Source organism: Centroberyx gerrardi, chromosome 12 (assembly GCF_048128805.1).
Source record: "Centroberyx gerrardi isolate f3 chromosome 12, fCenGer3.hap1.cur.20231027, whole genome shotgun sequence".
Classification (NCBI taxonomy): domain Eukaryota; kingdom Metazoa; phylum Chordata; class Actinopteri; order Beryciformes; family Berycidae; genus Centroberyx; species Centroberyx gerrardi.
The window spans coordinates 2477988-2505381 of record NC_136008.1 but is presented as its reverse complement, the minus strand read 5'-3'; the positions used below and the strand labels follow the sequence as shown (position 1 = coordinate 2505381).

At 39.7% G+C, this 27394-nt stretch overlaps 1 protein-coding gene across 5 annotated transcripts in view; it reads left to right on the top strand.

Moving 5' to 3' along the window:
• The window catches only part of LOC139922797 (NACHT, LRR and PYD domains-containing protein 3-like), a 40708-nt gene that overhangs the window by 9206 nt on the left and 4108 nt on the right, over window positions 1-27394 (top strand). Inside the window, exons 1-11 of one of the 5 annotated variants that reach the window (XM_078287402.1) lie at window positions 15487-15594; window positions 16438-16534; window positions 16662-16802; window positions 17501-17611; window positions 18210-18255; window positions 18709-18931; window positions 20453-22244; window positions 22774-22947; window positions 23265-23435; window positions 26547-26720; window positions 26890-26936. In XM_078287402.1, the coding sequence (XP_078143528.1) occupies window positions 16500-16534; window positions 16662-16802; window positions 17501-17611; window positions 18210-18255; window positions 18709-18931; window positions 20453-22244; window positions 22774-22947; window positions 23265-23435; window positions 26547-26720; window positions 26890-26936 (2914 nt within the window). In that variant the 5' untranslated portion in view covers window positions 15487-15594; window positions 16438-16499. Of the gene's footprint in view, window positions 1-10799; window positions 10944-15486; window positions 15595-16437; window positions 16541-16661; window positions 16803-17500; window positions 17612-18209; window positions 18256-18708; window positions 18932-20452; window positions 22245-22773; window positions 22948-23264; window positions 23436-26546; window positions 26721-26889; window positions 26937-27394 lie in introns of those variants that run through there. The other 4 variants (XM_078287403.1, XM_078287401.1, XM_078287405.1 and 1 more) reach the window with 4 other exon arrangements.

The following is a 27394-nucleotide window of genomic DNA, read 5'->3' as shown; positions in this document are numbered from 1 at the left end:
GGAGAGAAGTGTGCAACCATCTATATTTATTTATTCAGTTATTTTGAGTCATTTTTATAAACATTGTGTAGCATTTAGGAAACCGACTCTTCAGTGTGAGTCTGATTTTAGCAGGAGCGGCTCCAGTGGGAAGAGAACAGTTTGTCTTTTTAAAGTGTGTACACAAAGAGGTATCTCAAGTTTTACGTTTAGAATGTGACACTTAAACTTATTAATTCAGGTTTTTAAAATAAACATCATGTATCTGTATAGTATTGTTGATCAATACCAGTGACTCGGCTTTTACGGTCCAGCTGCTGAGGTTTCTGGCTTTCACAACTCGCTTTACGTCCCAAATGTCAGTGTAGTTGCAGTTCCCACTGGTCGCCAACAGAGGTCGATAAAGGTAATTGATTACTTAACACTCCTTCATATGTTTCCTTGCAGCTCATCAGCTGAAGAAGATGATGACTGAGAGTCGAGGATTTAACGAGACAGAAAGCTGCAGCAGAAGTGACTGAAAGCTCCTTCTAATCTGTTTTGTGTCATGCTACAGGCTTTATTATGTTGTTGTTTATTATGTTGTTGTTTATTATGTTGTTGTTTATTATGTTGTTGTTTTTTTCATGTGTAACTCATGTATCGGTTGTTGGATTAAGCCTCGTGGTTTTTAAATAACGTTATGGAATCAGGTCATTTACCCATGTGGCAGTGCTTCAGTTGAACACGCTGTGGGTCTGTACAGGATCTGTGCTTGTTATCATATTCTATTAAATGTTTGTATTATAGAAGTGAGGATCAGGCCAAAGGTTTTTTTTTCTTTTATAAATGAGGCTGCTTTGCCTTGTTTGAATTTGTCAATTTAGAAAGCAGTTGTCAGAATAATCATTTTACTGGTCAACATGTTACATTTAAATTCAGAAGTCAATAGATTTTATGCTATAGGAGGATTTAGTGATGAAATCCTCTGCTGTTTCCACTGAAGGAACGACAGCTTTCTGCTCCATCGTCAGAGCAAACACACACACACACACACACAAACACACACACACACTGTCGACATTTTGCAGTTCAAAATGATGAGGAGTTGTGTTTTTTTTGGGGGGGGGGGAGTTGGAAGAGTTTCCCTTTGCTTTTGATTCATGAGACTTTGTTTTTATTTCTGTATGTAAATTTGTACATATGTTTTTGATTAGGTGAAGCTATTTTTGATTAACAGAAGGATTTTGATGTTAGTTTTTCGGTCGGATCGCTCCGTAAACAGCTGGATCTTTTTGGAACAAAGAAACACTTCAACTGAATTGTGCTGAATCATTTGCTTACAGATTAAAATTTACCTTTTGAACAAAATAGTCTTTATGTGGTTTGACATTTGTGATGCAAAAAATAATCTACATGATAGTCTTGCTGTGCAGGCTGGGAAATTCTGCAAACTATGGAGAATAAATTTCCAGGTCTTGAAGTTTTGGAATTAGACAAAATGACAGAAATATTGTTGAATCTGGATTCTCATACAGTTTCACATTTTGAATAGTTGGAGCTTTATTTTCACACATTGTGTTCTGCTGTATGAGGTTTTGACTGAAACTTTTGGCTGTGAATTAATTGAGTTTAATGAGTTAATTATGAAATATAATTATTTCTGAGGTTCTGATTGAGAAATTTGGAAATTATACAAAAAAATCCAGATAAGTAAACCTAGTAACTATTCACTCCTGATCCACAAATGACTTCACATTTCGAGGCTGTTGGTGTTTGTGGCGGAGGAAGAAACCTCAGCTGGAGAGCGATGTGACCTTTGACCTGAACACTGAGCTGCTGCAGCAGGTGAGTCTGCTGCTCATTTGGTTTATTCAGGTTTGTGATGGAGATTCAGCTGCTGCCTCAGATTCACTCTGAAACTGAGTCCAGGTTTCAGGACAGAAAGTCAAATTACCAGAATATATAATTAAACTGTGTTCCTTAATCCAGGATCAGCCTGATCCTCCTGATTCTGAGTCAGTTTGTTACTTATCAGACTGGATCCTTGTGATGCTTTTGATCAAACCAGATCCAGAGTCCAGACTCTCTCCCGCCACCTGGTGGACAGGTGATGTTACAACATGTTGGGTCGAAGAGAAATGAGAGAAAAACACGAAAAATGTAAACACTTAGACTTAGGACACTAGAAATTGTGAGTTTTTTCTCAGTCTATTACCCCACTTCCCCCTATTGTATTATAAAAAAAATAATAATAATAAATTACCTACCCCTTACCTACCTACCTACCTTATCACCGCCCCAGTAGCCTACGGCGCTGTACTTTACTACATGTTGTTTTATGTGTATTTTAAACCCAGGCTGCAAATCAAATTGCCCTCGGGACAATAAAATTGCAGTTTATCAGATTTCCACTTATAAAATAAATGCACTTTGATCAGAGACTAAAACCAAAACAGATTTCCTGTGTAGAGGAGTCAAAGTCTAAAGTGTGAAGTTTAGTAACTGCGCCACTTGTTTCTCCAGATCAGATCGACGCATTTCTGAACGGAACATGGGAGGTGGAAATTCAAGACAAAACAGGTAAACGACTGTAAATCAGATTACTGGAACTTTACTGAGAGAAACTAACAGGTGCAAACTGAAGTGTTGTGAGAGAGGTTTGGTTCTTTCAGAGAGAAAACAGTCCAGACTGCAGGAACCCGACATGGTTCTCTCATTTGAAAAATTCATAGAAATAAATAGGATTTCTGTTCAAGTTTTGATTTTGTAATTTCCACCGACTTCCAGCTGAGTTTACGATTGATTTTCAGATTTTATTTTAGAATTGAAAGCTTTAAATGTCTTGGCATGAAATAACTCCTTGTATTGAAACATATAATCTTGGATCTACACACCAAACCCAGGAGTTACACTGGGATAATTTAATGAAATTCTCTCAACAAACTTTATATTTCGCTGTGTAATGGTTTTCTTTCTTTTTGCTGATACTAACAACATCGATGATAGGCCTATACTCATAAAGTATTGTGCTTTTTGAGTAATTATCACATTCATAAATCTTAAGTAGCTATTGAAGTTCATAATCAGTGACAAATTGCTCTTAATTCAAATTAAATATTGTCATATATCGTCATCAAATCTAACAAATGCTGAAGTTTGTAAACTGCTGCATGAGCTGCATCAAGCCAGAGACAGTCGGCATTTTTGGATAAAAGTAATAAAGTATTATGAACAGAACAACAGAAACATCAGAATACTGAATGGAATCACATTAAATTATATATTATATATATAATGAATAAGGGATAAATGAACTCTGCAGTGTCTCCTATCAGCTGCAGGTCTGTTTGAAGCGGCTCAGTTCTTCCTACAGGCTGAAAAAACTCACAAACAAAACCTCAAACAGAAAAACAACAGCACAACAAAGAGGAGGAAGTCCTCCATCTTGTAAAAGTCAATTTGAACTCATAGCAGATGTAGATACAGATAAGTGCTGAAACAATAAGTTGATTAATCAATTAGTCGATTAATCTATTATAATTTTGATAATTGCTAAGATTTTTGATAAATGCTAAGATTTGCTGCTTTTCTCTGTTTCACATCATCAGGGGTCCAAGCATGTAGTGCTGCAATGAAATTTGGTCGTGATTGATTAAAGTGGGCGTGGCTTATTGCATAATAACCAAATCTTCATAGATATAGTAGCAACCCTGTTTAAATATGTGATTATGTTTACTGTCAGTTATGCCAGTTATGGGAGATGTTTATTAGCAAGTTTGTACCTCTCACCTGCTGTCTGCCAATCACCTGTGTTAGGGTGTTGAGTATTCCTGTTGTTGGTTAGAGGCAGGGGGAGGCGGGTCAAGGAAGTAGGTTTTGGGGTCTTGTTGTTGTTGTTCCATCTCTCTGCCAGCTGGAAAAAAGCTAGGTTGTCTGGGAGAGTTTTTGTACGGCGAGGTTGCGGCCGACAGTAACCAAAGTATAGCCAAATAAATGCACTGAATTGCAAGATAATAATTTCTCCTGATTATTTAACGTATTGGGCCTTGACGGGACGCTACAATATTAAAGTCAAAAGTTCAAAAATTCTAATTTCATATGTCCTAGAGAGCTGAAATTTTCAGGACATGTCGGCTGAAGTGAGATAAATCTTTCGTACACTGGTACCCCCTATTCTGAAATTGACCAAAGCAACACCTTTTTTTATTCCTCATAATGTAACATTTATATTGATTTTATTGATTTTTTTGGTTTGACATTTTTTGAATGCATTTCTTACCGTCAACAAAACCCGTTACTTTCTGACTTCCCACGTTCCGTTTTTAGCCGTAAACCCGGAAGTCATTGGCTCCAATTGGAAGCTAAAAACCTTTAAATACAGCTCACAAAGACATAGTTTACATTTTAAAAATCGCTAACTGTTACCATGAAAAGTCAGACTGTTGTAGTTATTACCAAATCAAATTCAAACGGGAACAAATTCTTCATTACGCCGGGGACTATTTTCTGTGCTACGGAACTACTTTCCTGAGATGGAAAACGTGTTTACGGTCGGCTTATTAAGTCGTTTGAGGAAAAAGTCGTCCGGCCCGGTGCATCGTGATGATGAAATATGCTGCAGAGCAGCAGCATGGCTCTGTGACGGGTTTTAATAGTTTTTAATACAATGGAGTTCTATGGCTGCTGGGACATGAGGCTGCACTGGGCACCGCTACATGGACCAGACTTGTTGGCAAAACAAAATCATTGCTGATTTTGTTATTTTCATAGGATTTGTTGACAGTAAGAAATGCATTAAAAAACACCAGCGTTATCCTTTAACTTGCTTCATGAAATGGAAAATCCTGGGCTTATCTCAAATTGTCAACAAACTTATCCGGCTAACTCAGTGAGCCACGTACGTGAACCGGACCGTGTTTGACATCATCTGTCAGTGGTAAACTACCTGATTGGTATCACTGATTGGGGTGTGGCCAGAAGTTTCAACCCATAGAGATCAGTGCAGCAGCAGTTTTCTGGCTCATGTGTATTGATTTATTTGTTAATGGAGAGCACTACAAAATAATATTTTTCTGTAAGTCCCCTTAATATGTGGGTCTGGTATTCCTAACAAAAGGCATATTGAGTTCAGGTCCAATTCCTCACTGAACACCAAGTTTAATTGAAACTATTTTAACCAGAAACCCTGTATATGCAAACAAATCCATACACAATGTATAAAACTACCAACCTCTGTACTGCACTTGATACACATATCTGGATATCCGGATGTTGGCATGATCCCACACCTCTACCCATGTGGCTTCATCTATCTCAATCCCCAGATCTTGAGCCCATGTTTGTGAAGTTACATCCTTTACTGCTCTTACAAAGTGCCTCATAGCAGCGTCTCAATATACACCTATTAGGCAAGGCAAGTTTATTTATATAGCACATTTCATACACATCAGCAATATAATATTAATATAAATAAAAGAAAAATACAGATTAAAATCACATGTAGAAAAGACAGTGGAAACACTGCATATTTTATAAAGTAATTGATCATTTGTGTTAGTGGAAGCTTCATCTTAATGACCAGAACGGGTTTCGTTCAAACTGAACATTTATTCTCCCACATGCTGCAGTTTCACAGAAAAGGAAGAAACAGCGGACCTTGCATCCGACATCTTGAACACACACACAAGCGACAAAGCATATGGCAGCTATTTCCTTGAAACATCAAAATAAAAGCATCTCTGTCTGTAGCCTGAAACAAGGTATTTCAAAGTAAATAAATCCATAGTAACATTGAATAATTGCCATTACCAGGTTTCTCATGACGTGTCACATTTACTGTAAATACTATAACTGTAAATACTGTAAATAGTACATCTTTTACATTTCTTGATATACAGTAAACTAAACATTAATTGCCTTATTTAATTACTTATATCAAACAATTCACAACACCAAGTAAATTTGCGCCCAGTTTGATTTTGAATAATTTATATTTAAACTGAAGTTGGTCAAATGACATCATTCTCTCTCTTTCAAAGAGGCCCTTCAAGATAGTAATACCTAATCTTTCCCATAAAAAAAACCCATTATCATCAATGTTCAACTCTGCCTGCGTTCACACTGTGAGCGACTCAGCTGATTCAACATGGAGAACATCGCTAGCTAGCAAGCGCTAATTAGATAGCATTCATTCAAAATAAACAGAAAAAATCAAACCACATGGGCTGTATGGGACGCTCTTCTCTTCTCTTCCTCACTTTTGGATTTGTACATAAAGATCTGGGCTAGTGCCGCTTTAAATGAGTGTCAGGGGAAAATCTCTGTTCTGTCATTTAGTTGTTCCTCCCTTTACTGTTACATTAGAGACGAGGAGAGCATTGTCTTCATCAAGCAGAGGTAGCAGTGTGGAGACCAAGGAGAGACGATGGGAAGGGAATAAACACTGGTCACTGCTCAATAGAGCTGCAACGATTAATCGATTAATCGATTAGTTGTCAACCATTAAATTAATCGCCAACTATTTTGATAATCGATTAATCGGTTTGAGTAATTTTTTAAGAAAGATAAGTCAAAATTCTCTGATTCCAGCTTCTTAAATGTGAATATTTTCTGGTTTCTTTACTCCTCTATGACAGTAAACTGAATATCTTTGGGTTGTGGACAAAACAAGACGTTTGAGGACGTCATCTTGGGCTTTGGGAAACACTGATTGATATTTTCACCATTTTCTGACATTTTATAGAACAACTAATCGACAAACAACTAATCGATTAATCGAGAAAATAATCAACAGATTAATCGACAATGAAAATAATCGTTAGTTGCAGCCCTACTGCTCAACAGTACAACTGCTCATCCAAAATAGACATTCCTCAGGAATTTTTAAGCCAGAAACAACATTCACATGATGATTGTAAAAACATTTTGATGGTTCCAGCAGCACTATCTGTAAACTCTGATGAGTCGAGGAATCACTGATTGTTTGTAAAATGAGACTTGGAACGCATCTTTTGATCTGAAGGCTTATGCATGCATAACCTTTGCCTTTCCATCAAGGCAAAGGGCGACTACTTTAAAGAATCTAAAATATAAGACAGTTTTTACTTCATAGTTTTGATATCTCTAAAATACGGAAAATAGTAAAAATGTAGTAAAAATAGTGTCCAAACTTTTGACTGGTAGTGTATCTGTGTCACCTTTCTTTTGTCTAAATCTCTTTTCTCTTTTCTGTTAACAGCACTCCGGAGGCAAGAACAGCATCAGATTCTCTCACCAATCAGTTAAGAGAGGACAGAAAAGCATTGCAAGAGGAAGAAAAAGCATTTCGAGAGGAAAAAAAAGCATTTCAAGAGGAAGAAAAAGCATTTCGAGAGGAAAAAAAAGCATTGCAAGAGGAAGAAAAAGCATTTCGAGAGGGAAAAAAAGCATTTCAAGAGGAAGAAAAAGCATTTCGAGAGGGAAAAAAAGCATTTCGAGAGGAAGAAAAAGCATTTCGAGAGGAAAAAAAAGCATTTCGAGAGGAAAAAAGAACAAAAGCATTGGATTCTCTCTGTCTAAAATGTGGTAAAAGTCTTCATCTCAGCTCTGAAGAAGAGGATCTGTCTGACTTCAGGTACCTTCAAAGCAACCACATCACCTTCATACCCAACATCACAGTGAAAAAGGCCCTTGAGGCATTATTTGGCGTTACTGGTCCAGTTAAAACACAACAGAGATAAGCTAGTCCATATCTTGTTCCCTAGCTGCAGGTGAGTAAACAGGGAACTCTGAGCCTGCCTTCACACTGTGAGCGACTCAGCTGATACAACATGGAGAACATAGCTAGCTAGCAAGCGCTAATTAGGTAGCATTCATTCAAAATAAACAGAAAAAATTAAACTACATGACTTCAGAGCTTACGCAACTGTTCTCCAAGCATCACTAGCTGATAAGCTTGAGCATAACTGTGTTCACACTGCAAGCAACACGATCATCAAGTCACTGGAAGTCTGTTCATCTCCTCCAGACCTGAGCGACCAGGGAAACTCGGTCCATGTGCGGATGAAAAGTGCAAAAACTTTAAATTTGGCCACTCAAACAAAATCACATTTGAACTGTGATTTTTAAACCTGCAATAAGCAATATCAGACCTAACCAATCCTGAACCCGTGTGCGCGATGTGGAGATTTCATTGAGATTCACTGAGAATGATATAAACAGATATCCAGCTGTGTTGCTGTTTTCAGCTCTTTTCTAAAGCTTGTTGTCAAGTTCCGCTCCTGAACGAAGCTCCTCCCGCTACATTCAGTAGCTTTTCTTTTTTTTTTTTTAAACTAGCTTGTCTCCTCCCTCGCTGCTTACCCCCTCCCATTCCTGAAAAAAATTGTCGTAATGGCGGAATTGATGAAGCGAGCGAGTAAACTTGTTAAACTAGTAAACTTGTTAAACTAGTAAACTTGTTAAACTAGTAACCTTGTTAAACTAGTAAACTTGCTACCTGCCTCTTCACTTGTCATTGTGGGACATGTGACCTTCAGCAGGAGAAAGATCTGTCAAAGTGAGACTGGTAACTGGTGACACTTCTCCGTAGGTACAGTTAGCTTAGCAATTAGCATTTATGCACAGACTTTCGCTGGATTTGTCCTTTGGGGCCTCCGTAGTCCAGCTGCTTCTGTCACCCTCTAGTGGTCGGAAAATTGCTTAGTGCAGCTTTAAACGTCTTTGATCATATATGTGCATAAATAGGGCGGAAGTTCATATATAATAGAGGCCCTTTAATCTTGGGAAATGAGGCGAATCTACAGCGTCTCAGATCTTCTTCTTCCTCACTTTTGGATTTTTGCTCACCAATACAACTGCTCATCCAAAATAGACATTCCTCAGCATTATGTAAGCCAGAAACAACATTCACATGATAACTGTAAAAACATTTTGATGGTTCCAGCAGCACTATCTGTAAACTCTGATGAGTCGAGGAATCACTGATTGTTTGTAAAATGGGACTTGGAGCGAATCTGAATCTGCTTCTAAAATGGATGGATTTTTCCAAAATGCAATAACTTTAATCCTCGCTACTGAGATGAAATCAGAATTTTACAGTGTCTTCATTAAACATCCTTGATCATATCACAATATAAACACAGAAACATCTGAATTTCTTTCACATCACCTTACAGCACCACACATGCAGACATTTGTTTTTAGCATGAGCGGCCTCAGTGGGAATCAAACCCCAAACCCTGCAGTGTTAGTGCCTTGCTCTACCCACTGAGCCACACTAAGACTGTTAATACACTACCAGTCCACAGTCTGGACCACCTGACTGATGTTTTTCATTCTCTTAAAGCCATTCTGATCTAAAGGCTTCTGCTTAAATGCTTGAAATGAGTTTCTTAGTCAAATATAAATAGTGAAGTTGATCCTATGTATGAATTTCTTTCCAAAGCCTTTGTCTTTCCATCAAGGCAAAGGGCGGCTACTTTAAAGAATCTAAAATATAAGATAGTTTTGATTTGTTTAACACTTTTTTGGTCACTCTACTCCGTAGAGCTCTGGAAGTTTTCCCCACACATGCTAGCTCACACGGACAGCGGATGAGCTAAACTGAAGCGTTAGCTAACCTTTTCATGAGACCAACAGGTGAAAATGTCCAGTCCGGTTCCTGCTGTTGGCACATAATCTTTTACTGGAGGAGGAAGCTGATCTGAACTGTGTTCCTGATCTGAGCTTCAGAGTTCAGGCTCATTTCATGAACTGTTATGTTGCTCAAAGCAGAGACTGACTGTCGACTTCACTGCTGTTCTCTGTAGAAACACTGGAGGAGAAAGGAGTCCCAATCAAGATGAAACCTCCAAGAGGAACGAGAGCTCTCCAGGTGGACCTGACGCTGAGGAGGGAGCTAGGTGAGTGAACTGTGTGTGTGCGTGTGTGTGTGTGTGCGTGTGCATGTGTGTGTGTGTACAGGTACATTGTAGACATGTTTGTTGTTGTTTTCTGGTGTGTGTATGTGTGTGTGAGCATTGAAACCAGACCTTCAGGAACAAAGTGAGACAACTGGCTTGACTGTTAGTCCACCTGATAGAACTCATTAAAGCTGCACTCAGCAACTTAGAGATAACTGTCCGAAGTTTTTGAGGGACTTCATTACCCAGAAATCCTGTAAGGTGTCGTCAGTAAACAAATGTGACATTCTCTTAAAGCCATTTTGATCTAAAGGCTTCTGCTTAAATGCTTGAAATGAGTTTCTTAGACAAATATAAACAGTGAAGTTGATCCTATGTATGAATTTCTTTCCAAAGCCTTTTGCCTTTCCATCAAGGCAAAGGGCGGCTGCTTTAAAGAATCTAAAATATAAGATAGTTTTGATTTGTTTAACACTTTTTTGGTCACTGCATGATTCCATTTGTGTTATTTCATAGTTTCGATGTCTTTACTATTATTCTAAAATGTGGAAAATAATAAAAATAAAGAAAAATGTGGTGTGTCCAAACTTTTGACTGGTAGTGTATCTGTGTCACCTTTCTTTTTGTCTAAATCTCTTTTCTTATCTGTTAACAGCAGTCTGGAGGAAATAAAAGCATCGGATTCTCACATCTGTCGGTCACAAGAATGGAGTCTAACTCGTCTCAGCTCCAAAGAAGAACTTCTGCCTAACTTCAGGTATTCTGCCTTCAAAACAACCACATCACCTTCATACCCAACATCACAGTGAAGAAGGCCCTTGAGGCATTACTGGGTGTTACTGGTCCAGTTAAAACACAACAGAGATAAGCTAGTCCATATCTTGTTCCCTAGCTGCACTACTGTGTGTACAGGTACATTGTCGAAGTGGTTGTTGTCTTTCTGGTGTACAGTGATCTATATGATGGACTGACTGAAGACCAGAAGAAGAGTAAAGAGGAGAGAGGATCAGTGTCTCCATCAGGCAGCAGTGATGCACAGCGTGGCCGCTCCAAACGCGACAATCCAGACTTCAGCATTGAACCCAGACCTTCAGGACCAAAGTAAGACCACTGGTTCTACTGTTAGCCCACCTGATAGAACAGAGAGAAGATTAAAGCTGCACTCAACAATTTAGAGAGAACTTTAGAGAGTTTAATTATTTGAATGACTTCATTACCCAGAAATCCTGTAAGGCGACATCAGTAAACAAATGTGTTCCTCTTAGTGTGTGTGTATGTTGTTTGTTTGTAATTCAAAATTACTCTAATCTGACCTTTCTTGCCAGAAAGTTTTTTTTAAATATGTAAATTGTAAAGGACCCACTCTTGTTATAGCATCTTGAAAAAGATGTAGCACATACAGTACTGTGCAAAAGCCTTAGGCTTCAAGATTTTTTTTAATATAAATTTTGTCTTAGAAGTTTATTTGTTTTCTACATTAGTGTCAGCAGACTGCTCTTTATGGGCATTTTTTTTATATTTAGAAACTTTTCATTTTATTATTTATTTGCATTTTGTGCCTAAGGCTGTTGCACAGTACTGTATTATTTCTGTTGGTTTAAAAATGTCATTGCTTACTGTGAAATAAATCTAGTTTGTTATCAAGGAGCATTGGGTGCTGGTCATATGACGTCACTAATAATAGACACCTGTTTCTATTTAAGCTTTTATTGTCATGACACCCTGAAGAAGTATATTTTGTCTGGAGAGAAGTGTGCAACCATCTATATTTATTTATTCAGTTATTTTGAATCATTTTTATAAACATTGTGTAGCATTTAGGAAACCGACTCTTCAGTGTGAGTCTGATTTTAGCAGGAGCGGCTCCAGTGGGAAGAGAACAGTTTGTCTTTTTAAAGTGTGTACACAAAGAGGTATCTCAAGTTTTACGTTTAGAATGTGACACTTAAACTTATTAATTCAGGTTTTTAAAATAAACATCATGTATCTGTATAGTATTGTTGATCAATACCAGTGACTCGGCTTTTACGGTCCAGCTGCTGAGGTTTCTGGCTTTCACAACTCGCTTTACGTCCCAAATGTCAGTGTAGTTGCAGTTCCCACTGGTCGCCAACAGAGGTCGATAAAGGTAATTGATTACTTAACACTCCTTCATATGTTTCCTTGCAGCTCATCAACTGAAGAAGATGATGAGTGAGAGTCGAGGATTTAACGAGACAGAAAGCTGCAGCAGACGTGCTAAAAGCTAAAACTATATCTATCTATAACTATATCTGTTATCCTGTGTGAAGGCTGTGGCTAGAATTTGCTTTATCTTATTCTTTGAAATATTTGTATTATGGAAGTGAGGAGTCACAGTCAAAGATTTTTTCTTTTATAAATGAGGCACCAATAGTCTCATTTAGGTCTACAATTAAGCCTTTTGCATCTTTGTATAACCAAGCTTTGAAAATAATGGAATGAAATAATTACAACATGTTGGGTTGGAAAGAAATGAGAGAAAAACATGAAAAGTGTGAAGACAGTTTGTATTTTGCTTTTATTCACTTCATCTGCACAATGATAAAATCCATAAGAATTTAAGGACAAAATTCAATGGTTCAATGGTTTGGCATGGTATGTATTTTAAATCATCAATAATGACTTGATTATTTTATTATTTGCTTCTTTTGTTGTTGTTTTTCATTTTTCTTTCTTTAAATAATATTCTATAATTGAGTGTAACCTTGATTTTCTTCTTTTTTTTTTCTTTTTTCTCTTAAGAAAAGCCAAACTAGGGTCAGGAGTTGTAAACTAGCAGCAGCTCTAATCTCTGTCTGCAGAACTTCAGCTGCAGCAGCTTGTTTGTAACCAGCTGAAGTGGCACTGTGTTCATTTGCATTGTCCCTGTCAAATTATATAAATACATAAATAAATACATAACAAAAAAAGAACAGTTCTCAGTAAATGTATTCTCCTACCAGTTAACATGTTAAATTTAAATTCAGATGAAGTCAGTAGATTTTAGTGATGAAATCCTCTCTCTCTCTCTCTCTCTCTCTCTCTCTCTCTCTCTCTCTCTCTCACACACACACACACACACACACACACACACACACAGTGTTGACATCTTGCATGAGGAGGAGGTTTTTCGCTCCGTAAACAGCTGGATCTTTTTGGAACAAAGAAACACTTCAACTGAATTGTGCTGAATCATTTGCTTACAGATTAAAATTTACCTTTTGAACAAAATAGTCTTTATGTGGTTTGACATTTGTGATGCAAAATAATCTACATGACAGTCTTGCTGTAGACAAAATGACAGAAACATCTTTGAATCTGGATTCTCATACAGTTTTACATTTTGAATAGTTGGAGCTTTATTTTCACACACACTGTTCTGCTGTATGAGGTTTTGACTGAAACTTTTGGCTGTGATTTTTGTTTTGTTTTGCTGCTGTTCAGTTTAACCAGTTGCCTTTTTGATTTGTTAAGGCGTTTTTCAGGGTTTCTTTCGAGTGGAAAAGGGTGGAAAATTAATTAAATCTAATTATTTCTGAGGTATTGTGAAGTTTGCGAATTATACAAAAAAAATCCAGAAAAGTAAAACTAACTATTCCTGATCCACAAATGACTTCACATTTTGCGAGGGAGTTCACATTTCTGGTTGAGGAAGAATCCACAACTGTAGAGTGATGTGACCTTTGACCTTAACACTGAACTTAACATGCATATTAGTAGTGTATTGATTCATTATTAGTCATTACAAACCACTTATTAGCACCTTATTCTGCACTACTGTATTCTACAAGTATAGCCCATTAACTGTGAGTTTTCCCTCCTAATCAGTGTTTACAGCAGTCAGAGAGGAAGTTGTTGAACATGAGTTGGACTCTCATGTTTTGATCAGTTTGGGGCTTATAGAGTTTATAAAGTGCCAGTGTCACTTATTACTGAGAGAAATTATTAAACTATTGAGGGAAATCCCAAAGTTAATGGTTAATATGTTCCCTAATCTGAAGAGTTACCAAAACTTTGTATCTAGATCAGAACCGGACAGATTCTCTGACCAAATTTATCAGACTGGATCCTTTTAATCCTCTTGATCAAACCAGATCCAGAGTCCAGACTCTCTCCTGCCACCTGGTGGACAGATGGTGTTACATCATGTTGGGTCGAAGAGAAATGAGAGAAAAACATGAAAAGTGTACAGACAGTTTGTATGTTGCTTTTATTCACTTATCGATGCAATCCATAAGAACTAAAAGACAAAATTTCCCATTGTTTGGCAAAAATGATAATTCAAAACTAAACTATTTTCATATTTCAGCTGCATCACAGTTTCTTGGTTCTTCATGAAGCTCTTCATCAATCCCAATCTGAATGATCACAGAGTCATTTATCACTTCCAGGGGCGTAGCCATCATTTCAGAAGTGAGGGGGACAGATTGTTCAGGAGTAAGACGATTTTTATTGAATTATTTATTGAAAGATCCTCTCCCATTCGATTTTCACAACCATAAATCAACAGATTTCAAATAACTCACAGTATTATAGGCCTATTCATCATAAGATAGTATATACTACACAAACTAAAGTCTACAGCCCGTCTTATTTGTTGAGCATAATATTCATGGCCATGATCTAGTCTAAGTGAAGCACCCAGACGTGTTTCTGCGCCTCTCCTTAGTGTCAGCAAAGAGAAAGTTGCACGCTCCAGAGAAGAGCGTGCAACTTTTCTTTTTTTTATATTTAGGTAATAGTCTGAATATTGAGTGCGTATTCTGCTACTCTGCCAATGAGGCTTAAATTGTACATTTTTAAGTCGTTGAAACCCTGCGATCTAATGACTGCATGTTATGCTGTGTAGATGACTGTCACTTTGATCTTAGACCGGATCCAGAGACAGTTTCAGCAGAGCTATCCTATGCCAAAATGATAAGACATGCTTTTCCTAGGTCTTAAATTCCGTGCGCAATCAGCAGGTGATAACGGCCACCGCCTCTTGATAAATCACTACCAATTTCCATAAATCCCTCCCTTTATTTTGCGCCTCAGCCTTGGTACACCCACAAATGCATATGCAATTAGACCAAACCTCTTCTTTAGTAGATCCGGGCCTAAAGCAGTTACAGGACTATAGGGCTGAGTTATTATAGAAATACTGTAAGCACACTTATTATTGGAAATTACTTAATGATATTAGAAACGGCAGCAGAGTGAAGGGAAAGGAGGAATGAAATTGACAAATACAAGTGCAAACCGCTATCATACAAGTATTATTGTTTCCCTTAAGAAAAGAGAGAGAGAGAGAGAGAGAGCATTTTTCCCGTGTCCGCTACGCCCTTGATCACTTCTAAAATATTAATAATTCAGGTTTAATCCAAACCAATTACTAAAATCTTATCAGAATATTTTGAAACGGAGTACATTAGAGTTCATTAGAGTTTTACAAGATAAAGTTTCATTTCAGCTCTGATTAACTGATGAAATATTTCCATCATGAAAACTGCTGGTGAAGACACTGGCTTTAGTTTCTGCATCATTATCAATAAATAGAATAAATTCAGTACATGCAACAGGTTCCTCATTTAAAATAAATGCACTTTGATCAGAGACTGAAACACACTCAGACCAGTAGGTGGATCCTGTGTGCAGAAACAACAAAGTGAAAGTAAAGTGTGAAGTTTAGTAACTGCGCCACTTGTTTCTTCAGGTCAGATCGACGCATTTCTCAACGGAACATCGGAGGTGAATTTTCATATCAAAACAGGTAAATGACTGTAAATCAGATTAGTGGAACTTTACTGAGAGAAACTAACAGGTGGAAACTGAAGTGGTTTGGTTGTTTCTGAGGGAAAACAGTCTCTGTTCTCCATGGATCAAACATTCATAGAAATAATAATTAGGATTTCTGTTCGGTTTTGATTATGTTTTCATTTCAAGATTGTATTTCTTTTTTTAAGTTTAAAGCTTTAAACGTCGTGGCGTGAAACATTTTAAGTTCCTTGTAAAGAAGTTTCAGATTGATTGGCCAACCCGTTGAGGAGCAAAATGGATGCGGACGGACGGACAGAGACTTCCCCATTTATAGTAGGATAGTAGGATGTATCATCAAATCTAACTAATGCTGAAGCTTGTAAACTGCTGCACGAGCTGCAGCAAGCCAGAGACAGACAGGCATGTTTGGATAAAAGTAATAAAGTATTGCTGTGTGCATAACAACACACATATCAGAATACTGAGTGGAATCATTACATTAAATCTGGAGTGAAACTTAAAATAGATGTAATAAAAGATCAGATTATGTTGTATGCATGATGAAAGTGCCTTAATGACTTAATGAGGTAAATTGAAGGCTATAAAATTAATAAGGGATAAATGAACACAAAAACTTTGCAGCCTGTCTCTTCCAGGAAAAGTGTTAGAAATGAGTTTCCCCAGCAGGAAAGGATCAGGAGGAGACAGGACTACAGACAGGAAGCAGTTTGACGGTGGAAAGGAAGGGGGTGGGGGGGGGGAGATCTGAACATTGTTCCTGTCCATTTCACAAACTGTTATGAGACTGTTGCTCAAACCAGAGACTGACTGCAGACTTCACTGCTGTTCTCTGTAGAAACACTGGAGGAGAAATGAGTCACCGAGGTAAAACCTCCAAGAGGAAAAGGAGCCATCCAGATGGACCTGACACTGGGAAGAAAGCTGAGTGAACGGTATTTGTGCGGTGTGTGTGTGTGTGTGTGTGTGTGTGTGTGTGTGTGTGTGTGTGTGTGTGTGCAGGTACATTGTAGACATGTTTGTTGTTTTTCCGGTGTACAATGTTACCAATCCACCTTATAGATTGACTGAAGTACAGAAGATGAGTGAAGAGGAGAGAGGATCAGTGTCTCCAGCAGGCAGCTGCACATCAATGCAGAGCGACCACTCCAGAAAAGAACTTAATCCAGACTTCAGCAATGAACCCGGACCTTCAGGAACAAAGTAAGATTGTTAGACCACCTGGTAGAATTTAATTAAAGCTGCAATCAGCAACAGAGATACCTGATTGGGCGGATTTCAGTCATTCTTTAGTGAGGGAGCCAATCAGGACAGAGTCCAGTTGTGATGCGTTTCCTGGAGTTAGTCTGAAACTGACTGGAAAAAAATAATTTTAAACACTCAAAATCACATTTGAACAATGTGATATAAATATGTATATAACTAGGGGAAATGTTAATATATAATAGGGGCCCTTTAATTTTTAGGCAAATCAGGTTTACATGCAGCATCTCAGATAGGGCTGTATGGGACGTTCTCCTCTTCTTCTTCCTCACTTTTGGATTTTTACATAAAGATCTGGGCTAGTGCAGCTTTAAATGAGTGTAAGGGATTTAAAGATTTTTCCAAAATGCAATAACTTTAATATAGCCACTAAGATGAAATCTAAATTTTACAGTGTCTTCATTAAACATCCTTGATCATATCACGATATAAAAACAGTAACATTTGAATTTCTTTCACAGCATCTTACAGTTCCAGACATGCAGACATTTGTTTTTAGCATGAGTGGCCTCAGTGGGAATCAAACCCCAAACCCTGCAGTGTTAGTGCCTTGCTCTACCCACTGAGCCACACTAAGACTGTTAACTAACAGCTGTGTCATCTTTCTTTTTGTCTAAATCTCTGTTCTCATCTAACAGCACTCCAGAGAAAGGAACAGCATCGCCTTCTCCCAGCTGTTTGTCCCTAAAAAGTAGCAAGTCTATGGAATATACTCCCAACTTCAGAGAAGAAGATCTGTCTGACTTCAGGTAGTCTGCGTTCAAAACAACCACATCACCTTCATACCCAAAATCACAGTGAAGAAGGCCCTTGAGGGCATTATTGTGTGTTACTGGTCCAGTTAAAACACAACAGAGATAAGCTAGTCCATATCTTCTTCCCTAGCTGCACTAGGTGAGTAAACAGGGAACTCTGAGCCTGTCTCTGTCCTCAGTAATCACCTTTTGTGGGTTAGTACATCGTTCTTTTGACAATCTGAATTGGGCTTCTGTATGAATGCTCAATTTAGATTTTGGCACAAAAGATTGTAACATAATTTGTGTATTGGTAAATTGCTCAAGATGTTGATACAGAAGATGAGTCCAATAGATGTAATACAAAGTGATAAAAGATTTGTTTCTATGTTGAAAAGTAGTGCATGGAATACTATTGTAATAGAGTCATCCTGTGCTAATTCTTCATTAAAATAATTACAATACCCACACTGTAGTACTAATCCTGTCCAGACAGGGCTAAAGATACATTTCAGTGTGCAGTATGTTGAATATTTACCTCATTTAACAAGGCAAACTTTGCTCTGGTTGAAAATGTATTTTGTGCCACTCTAAGTTTTATGTGTTTTTTCAGTGATTGGACTACACCATGTGGTGAACAAGACCAGGACACATTAAAGGTGGGCAGTTTTATTTATTGTACTGTAATGTGTACTGTAATTGTAATGTACTAATCAGTATAGATAATTATTTATTGTTCACTATCAAAGTTTCAGTGAGTCACTGAGATGGCATCTTCTCTTCCACAGAGTAGTTAAGAGTAGGAAACTACGAGCAAATTATGACTATAACTATGAGTGAATTACTGTTGCTTATTGTAATTTAGGAATTAATTTCCCTTGCTTAAGATAAAAGGCCTCATGGCAAGATTTACATTACGTTGTTTTGCTGTATGTAGACATACACGCCAATACATCTCACTAGAGTTTCACTGCACTTTACCCAAAAACTTGTGGAGTAGCCAGTGTTAGTGTTAAACCTTAGTTAAACGTTAGTGTTGTACCTCCTAGAATAAGATACTGTTACATTAAAATGTCTTATAATAAAATAAAACAATTCTTGGTCTATATCAGGTGTTTGAAACCAAAGCCATGGCTTTCCTAAAGCAAGCTCTGAGAGGACATAAGAAGGTCCTTACTGAGAAGCACAAAGAATTGTCTGAGGAAGAACAGGAGGAAGTGGATGATGATGAGCCGGTTGAGTCCGACGCTGAAACAAATGAAGCAGCTCTGAAGATCGCCCTCCATATTTTGAAGACCATGAACAAGAATGAACTTGCTGACACGCTTGAGCAAAGTAAGAGATTGTATCTTCTCTTGGGGAGTTTGTGCGTGTTAGGGGAGCTGACTGTAGCTGCCAATTGATGCCCAGTGAAGTTAGCCTTTTGTTGTACTCCCTTTATACAATACTTGTTTAAGTCTGTAACCCTCCCATACCAACACAATACTGAAATTGTGTTTACAAACCAGTGATTATTCTTCTGAAACACTGGGTCCAATTAGGGTCTCTGGGCGCTTTCACACCGCAAAGTCCGAACCAGAGTTCGCTAGGTTGTTACATTGTGTTGGTCCGGTTCGTTTCACACCGACTATAATATCAAGCGGACCTGTTGGACAGATATCTTGGTGGAAGTGAAAACTAGTACAGATCCTGTACAGGCCCACGATGCGTGTGTTGAATTCAAGCCCCCGGGAACAGGGGCTTGAATTGCACCAGCTGCGGCCACACTGATCCGTCAGAAAACAGACAGAATTACTGACGGATAGATGGCAGAAATACAGCAGCAGCTTCGCTTATAACGGAGCTGTTTCATAGAAACAAGTTAAATTCACTTGAACACATTGTTTTATCACTCACATTGGGTTGAAAATAGGAAAGAATCTCTAGATTCTTCTTTCTGTACATTTTCATAACACAACCTGTCAGCTCCGTGGCTCAGGTTAAACTGTCTGTCTGTCATTTGATGGAGCGTTTGTTTAATGTCGCCCGGCATCCCGGTTGAGTGGAGTTTTCTGTTTTTAAGCATTGTGATTGGCCCGAAGGTCCAAATACCGCCCAGCCGGAAAACTTTGGTTATAAAACGAACCGAGCCAGTACTTCAAGCTCCTAAAACAGGTACAACCACCGGTACTGCTACTGTATTTATTTTTTTATTGTCATTTCCTTTCTTTGGTTTTGACTTTATCAAAGTTGCTTTCACACCGAAATGATCTGCACCACGGTCCGAATGGAAGAGGACCAAGACTGCCGATTTTTGGCAAACCTTTTGCAAGATTTTGGTCCGCACCCGAGTCCGCATGGTGCGTTCACACCAGTCAAAATGATCCGAACTTAGCAAAAAGGTCCTAAAGTCCGGACCAAACGATGCTGGTGGTGTGAAAGCCACCTTAGAAAGTTCTGTAAATTTCTCACTACTTTCACATTTTACCACATAGTGAAGCCATTTTTGATTGTAGATATGTTGAACATTTGTTTTTTCAGCACACAGCTAAATATCAAGTACTACTAAAAGAGAAAAACTGATCTCTATACACAAAGATGCAGTACTTTTATAGCAGTCAAACTGGGGACTTTATCAGCAGACTGTGCAACTTTGATTGGACTGTTTTTGATCCTGTTATTATACCTGCACAAATGTTATTTTAACAAGCCACAAGTGTAGGTTCTTCTAGTGTTTACAACAAGACAATCCACCAAAGGTTATTGTTGTTTGAGTAAAGCTTGTGCATTTTCATGCTGATTGACGGGACACATTAGGGTTAAGAAAAAACAATTTATTGGGGTTGTTATTAATGAGACAAATTTCTGTGTTGTTAGATCATTACGGAGAACTTATCATGTACCAACGGAAACTAAAAGCTTCCCTAAAGAGGAAATATGAGTCCTTGTTGGGAGAGATAACTAAGCAACGACACGCATTACCTCTCAAAAAGATCTATACAGAGCTTCATGTCATCGAGGGAGACAGCGGAGAGATCAATAATGAACATGAGGTGAGAGAGATTGAGACAGCCTTCAACAGACCAAGGACTTTGGAAACTCCAATCAAGTGTGAGGACATCTTCAGGCCTTTACCCAGACAAGCCAAACCAATCAGAACGGTGCTCACCAAGGGAATAGCTGGCATCGGCAAAACCATGTTAACACAGAAGTTCATGCTGGACTGGTCGGAGGAGAACGCCAATCAAGACATCCAGCTCCTGTTTTCACTTCCTTTCAGGGAGTTGAATTTGCTAAAAATGGAAAAAAGAAGTTTGATGGAACTGTGTGACCTCTCTATCGAGCTGGAAGCCTCTGGAATCAAAGACCTGGAGAGGTACAGCGTTCTGTTTGTGCTGGATGGTCTCGATGAGTGTCGACTCCCTCTGGATTTCCAGGGCAACGAGCGCTGTTGTGACGCCACACAGTCGGCCTCAGTGGATGTGTTGCTGACAAACCTCATTTCAGGAAACCTGCTGCCAAAAGCTCGTCTCTGGATAACCTCCCGACCTGCTGCAGCCGGCTGCATCCCTCCACAGTACATTGACCTGGTGACTGAAGTACAAGGCTTCAATGACCCACAGAAGGAGCAATACTTCAACAAGAAAATTGATGATGTAAAATTAGCAAGAAGAGTAATCACACACATAAAGTCAACAAGAAGCCTCTACATCATGTGCCATGTGCCAGTGTTTTGCTGGATTTCTTCCATTGTACTGAGAAAAATGTGTGCAGAATCAGAAAAACGAGAAATGCCGAAGACATTGACTCAAATGTACATCCACTTTCTGGCATTTCAGACCACACAGATGCATCTCAAGTACCGAGAACAGCTGGAATTGGACTCCCAAAGGAGCAATAAGATCATGATGTCACTTGGGAAGTTGGCATTTCAGCAGCTGGAGAAAGGCAACCTGATCTTCTATGAGGAAGACCTGAGAAACTGCGGTATCGATGTCAGAGAAGCGTCTGTCTACTCAGGAGTATGCACTCAGGTCTTCAGGGAAGAGCCCTTGTTGCGTCATAAAGTCTTCTGCTTTGTGCATCTGAGCATCCAAGAGTTTCTCGCAGCTTTGTACGTCTACCTGATGTTCAGGATCCACGGTGTAAACCTGATGATCAAACACGGCACCTCGACCGAGCCTCAGATGTCCAAACCCACGCCTGTAGCCGGTCTGCACAAGGCTGCAGTGGATAGAGCCTTACAAAGTGACAACGGCCACCTGGATCTCTTCCTCCGTTTCCTCCTCGGACTCTCTCTGGAGTCCAATCAGGCTCTGTTCAGAGACTTGATACAGGTAGAAGCCAGAGGCTCACACAGTCCTGAGGAAACCATCATGTACATCAAGGAGAAGATCAGGGAGAATCCACATCCAGAGAGGTGCATCAATCTGTTCCACTGTCTGAATGAGTTAAATGACCACTCTCTGGAGGAGGAGATCCAGAACTACTTGGGCTCAGAACGAGATTCGGTGATGGACCGCTGCTCCCCTGCACAGTGGTCAGCTCTGGTCTTTGTGTTGCTGACCTCAGAGGAGAAGCTGGAGGAGTTTGACTTGAAGAAATACTCCAAAACAGAAGAGGGTCTTCTGAGGCTCCTACCAGTTGTCAAAGCATCCAGATCAGCAATGCAAGTATCTCTGCAAATCATTCATTAGTCATTTTGACTTTTCCCACCTTGTGGTACTATGAGTGCATACAGTTTTACAGTGGGCAGCTGCAGTGGGAATCAAACCCCTAAACCTGGCAGTGTTAGTGCCATGGTCCGCTCATTGAGCTACACGGGACAGATTGACTGACACTCAAGATGAGCAATTACTATTGAGATACTAGCGGGTCTTAAATTCTGAAAGATTAGTCCTTTTTGCTTTATCCATTTAACCCCTTCATCTTAATAAACAACTTCACTCATGTTGAGAAACAAGAAACCCATCTGGATATTTATTCCTTGATAGGCTCTCAAGTCCATTCACTGACATTGTGACAATAACATATTTTGAATTGTGTGTTCTAACACAACACACCATTACACACTCAGATATGACACAAACAGACATTTAAAAAGTACATAATGTTTTCATAATAATCAGTGGATCTGTTGTACCCATCATGGATTGTACATTTAAATTGCAAATCGAAGTTGTCTTTCTCTTTATCAGGCTGAATGATTGTAGTCTCACTGGAAGCTGCTGTGAGGCGCTGTCCTCCACTCTCAGCTCAACATCTTGTGAACTGCGTGATTTAAACCTAAGTGACAACAACTTAGAAGATTCAGGAATTGAACTTCTCTGCATTGGACTCCGGAGCCCATATTGCAGACTGAAGACACTAAGGTGAATAAGTGCTGTACCTGACAATGATGATGACTGTATAAGTACAATATTGAGTCCACACTGGTATTCTGTTGTAAAGTTAAATCCTTATAGTGAGGTGTTTGATGTCAAAGATAAGTAGTTTTGATCCTTTTGCAGGATTTAGTATGAGTATATTCTCTTGCAAATATGTCCACTTGTGCTTTAAGTTTTGGAATGACACACAGAATATATTGCTGTTGACAACCATGTAGTTTTGATATTGCACAATGCGGTTTTTACCAACAGACAGCAACGACATGTGACATACAAGGACATTCTCTGTTGTTTCCCTTCAGGCTGAACCGATGCGGTCTCACCCAGAGGTGCTGTGAAAAGCTGGCTTCAGTCCTGAGCTGTCGCTCACATCTTAGAGAGCTGGACTTGAGTGACAACGACATTGAAGACTCAGGAGTGAAGCTGCTGTCCACTGGACTGGGAAATTTGCGCTGTAAATTGGAAGCCCTCAGGTATCATTTTAATATTAATTAAAATGTAATTTAAATTTTAATACTATTGATGTTAGTGACACTGTTAGTATAAGTTTGATAGCTTATAAGTATATCTCGCTAATGCTCATATTCAGCACAGGGTAAAAAAAGATAATGAGGATAATTGTGGTTTTGGTGTTTAGTACTTCTAATCTTCGCCCCAGGTGGGGTATATGACATCTAATCCACAATTGTTCTCCAGCTTTGGTGCTATTTCACTGTGTGTTGTGCCTCGCACCATGGAAGTTTCATCCACCAGCTCAGATTGCACTGTCCTACGTTAGGTGTTCTTCAGACATCCTGCTTTCCTCCATCCAGGTGGTGCCCATCTCAATGCACTCTTTGTGATGTGGTCTAGGCTCATCTTGAGGATATGACCAAGCTGGCGCAAACAATAGCATTTGATTTCGGTGATTGGCCATTGTTATATATTTTGCTATATCTTTCACAGGCATCCGTTATGGAAGGCAGTGATGTTTTTCATATCCCCCTTTGTCACTCGCCAGGATTCTGAGACATATAACAACACTGATTTCACAAGGGTGTTCTAAAGTCAAATCTTGGTTTTGGAGCTGTATTAGCCAGATATCCGCAATTGGCCAAGAGGACGCTACACAATACTTTGCTGGAGATGGACAGAATTGGCAATTGTCACATTGCTGGAGGTTGGAGGAGGATTAGGCCTTTAATCCATTCATTGAAGATGATGTTTTGATCCCCAGTACTTTGGATCAAGTGAGTGAGTACCATAGTGGCTGTTGATAGGTCAGCCTTGAGTATCTCAGTTTGAACAGAATCAGTGCCAGCTGCTTTGGCAGTCTTCATTGCTTTAATGGTACTCCTGACGGACGAGTGTCAATCTTGAAGATACTTGAAGCTGGGAGAGGAGTGGCGGGTTTGTTGGGTTCTGGTCTATTGAGCTCTTCCTGAAAGTGCTTAACCCAATGTGCTGCTTGCTGCCATTCAGTGATTAACTTATTGCCAGTTTTATCTTGCACTGGGGTTATGGCATTTATCTTTCATCTCACCAGATTAATGCTTGCCCATACTTCTCTCACTGTTGGTGTTATCTCTGCTGACTTTAGTGTCACCAATGCCTAGCAGCATGCCATGCTAGGGGACTTTGGAGACAACCAGTTGTTTATACCAGTGGTCTTTCCCCTCAGGTTCTTCATCTTTGGAGTGCAACACTGAATGATGGTGAGATTTGAGGAGAGGCAAGCTGTGATTAACCTGGGATTTAAGGTGCATTCCCGTTCGATCAGGGTGTTGACTTTTCATTTTGAGAGAGCAACTCAATAGATGTGAGTGATATCATGCCCAGAGTGAAGGATATGTGATTAAGGCCCCGTGTCCACCAAAGACCTGTGAAAAAAGCGCTAGTGTTGTTCTGTCATTAATTCCAATGGAAAAGTAGCGCTTTCAGCGCCTATGACCCAAAACAGGCACCTCACCTCTTTTTAGCGCTGAGCGCCGTGAGCACAGGACCTGTTCTCGAGTTGAAACAATTTCAACTTTTCTGAAGCACACCGCTCATCAATGTCACTTCAGAGTTCTACCAGTTCTTGTAGTGAATGTTAGCTAGGCTAACGTCTTCTCAGCGCTTCCCGCTCCAACGCTCACCTGATGCAGCCAAAGCACTCAGCACCAGCGCTTCAAGCGTTCAACAGGTCGGTTGGTGGACACGGCCCCTAATTGCTGTTCATGTTATGCCCAGAGTCAGTGCATCTGCAGTCAGCAATTCCCAGGATGACAAGATGGTATCTCTTCATTTCATTGGCAATCGGAGCAGTCCTTGAGGTATCAGTCTTGGTGCTGACTTTCCCTGTGCCGTGCTGTTTTGATCTTAGTTTTAAGGAAGCAGACTATCTTTCACAAAGCTTACTTTCAAAGGCCTTCACCAGGGGTGGTCATAACTGCCATTGTTGAGGCTCATGTCTGCTCTATGGCTGGTCTTGGTTGCAATTATATCAGTTTCCATAGCAGGTGTGTTTCACAGCATGGGGTTGTTAATCCCAAGCCCGCCAATAGGTAGATGAGTATTACTTTGTCTGTTTTCTCCTCCTCCACCGAGTCACCATGGTTGAACTTGCTAGGAGCTGAAGCTCCAGATGGCATTGCCTTTGGGATCATCAGAGAAACCTTTAGGTTACTTCCATAACCCTGGTTCTCTGAGTAGCAGAGAGTGAGATGTCTCACTATGGGTTACGCCCCCCTCGTGTATCTTCAGAAGCATTTATTCCACTACGCCAGCTCTGAGTGGCTGGCAGTCATGACGTGTGCGTCAGGACCCTCCTCCTGTATATAGGGCTGATGCTGCGCCACTCGTCATTCAAGCACACATCTTCTCGCATCACCCCAGTAGCGAGAAGGGCAGTCCGGTGAGACATCTCACTCATGCTACTCAGAGAACTGGGGTTACACAAGTAACCTAAAATTCTCTTTCATAGCATTTGTTTCAGTGTCTCACTATGGGATATGGAGACTCCCGTATTGCCAGAAAAGCTTATCTCGAACACTGACCACCAACACTCAGGTGTTGGACAACCCCGACTGCTCTGCCTCAGAGCCAACGTTCAGAACAGCATGATGCAACAGTTGGGGCCGTGACATCCAATTTATAAAACCTTGCAAACATGAGAGGCGAGGACCAGCTAGCTGCAGCGCATATATCCTGAATCAAGACCTCTCTAAACAGAGCCCAAGAGGTAACCAAACCTCTGGTAGATTGTACACGTAAACCAGACGGGGCCTGAAGACCCATGCTCAAATAGGCCAGTGCAACAGCCCCCACAAGCCAGTGAGAAAGCCTCTGCTTTGTTATAGGCTTACCCTTGCAGGACGCAGCCCGACATGTATTAGGACGGTTGATGCAGTTTTTTTGCTGCGAACTATGGGCAGAGTTCTACACCATGATCCTGTGGCCCAAAACTATTGTCATCAGACTAATTAGGCATGGTCATCAATTTTAGGGTGACAACATACATTTTTGATATGAATGAATATCCATCAGAGAGTAACACATTTTATGTATTAGGTGTGATCTAGTGGTGATACAAACACTTAAGGGCAAACTCTGCTGCTCAACAGATTGTCGTTCTGTAGTATTACGGAGGAGGGTTGTGGTTTCTTGGCTTCGGCTGTGAGGTCCAACCCATCCCACCTGAGAGAGCTGGATCTGAGCTACAACCACCCAGGAGACTCTGGAGTGAAGCTCATCTCTGAAGCTCTGGAGGAAGCACACTGTGACTTAACCAAACTCAGGTAAAGACCATAATCTAGTATGATTCTTTTATTTCTTTTAGTAACAGCACTGATGTCACATGGGGCAGATTCAGATGTGACACCAGCAGGCTTTCAGACAGGCTTTTATGCTCTCCGCTTCCACAATGTCTAGAATGTCTCACAGCACATGTTCCTATCTATTCCACAGTGTGGGCCACAATGCAGAATGCTGGTTAAAATCAGGACTGAGAAAATGTAAGTTGTGAGTTTCTCAACAGAATCGGTTAGTGATCGGATACTGTTGCCTCTAAGTTGATGTTTTTGTTGTTGAAAATGAACGAGATTCAAACAGACTTTTGGAAATAAAATAAATGAGTGGCTGTTGTGGTAATAAAAGTTTATACAGCAAGTAGTTTAAGCCAAACAATCTCATTGGTCAAAGGTGACCAGAGACCTACTAACCCAGGGAGCAAGTTAGTTACCTTTTTGGCTTGCTCCCTTTTTCATTCTTTTGTATCTACACCACTTAAGTAAAACTCTCCATTAAGTACACATGCTTTGGTACCTGTTGGATAAATGCCATAATACCCAAGTGTGCTATTTTTACTGTGGTTATGGGGACGTTGCTGATGCCAATGGATCACGGTCATATCCATTGTAAAGAAAATTCTCTCAGATATTACTGCTATAATAAATTCTGTCTAATTCCTTGA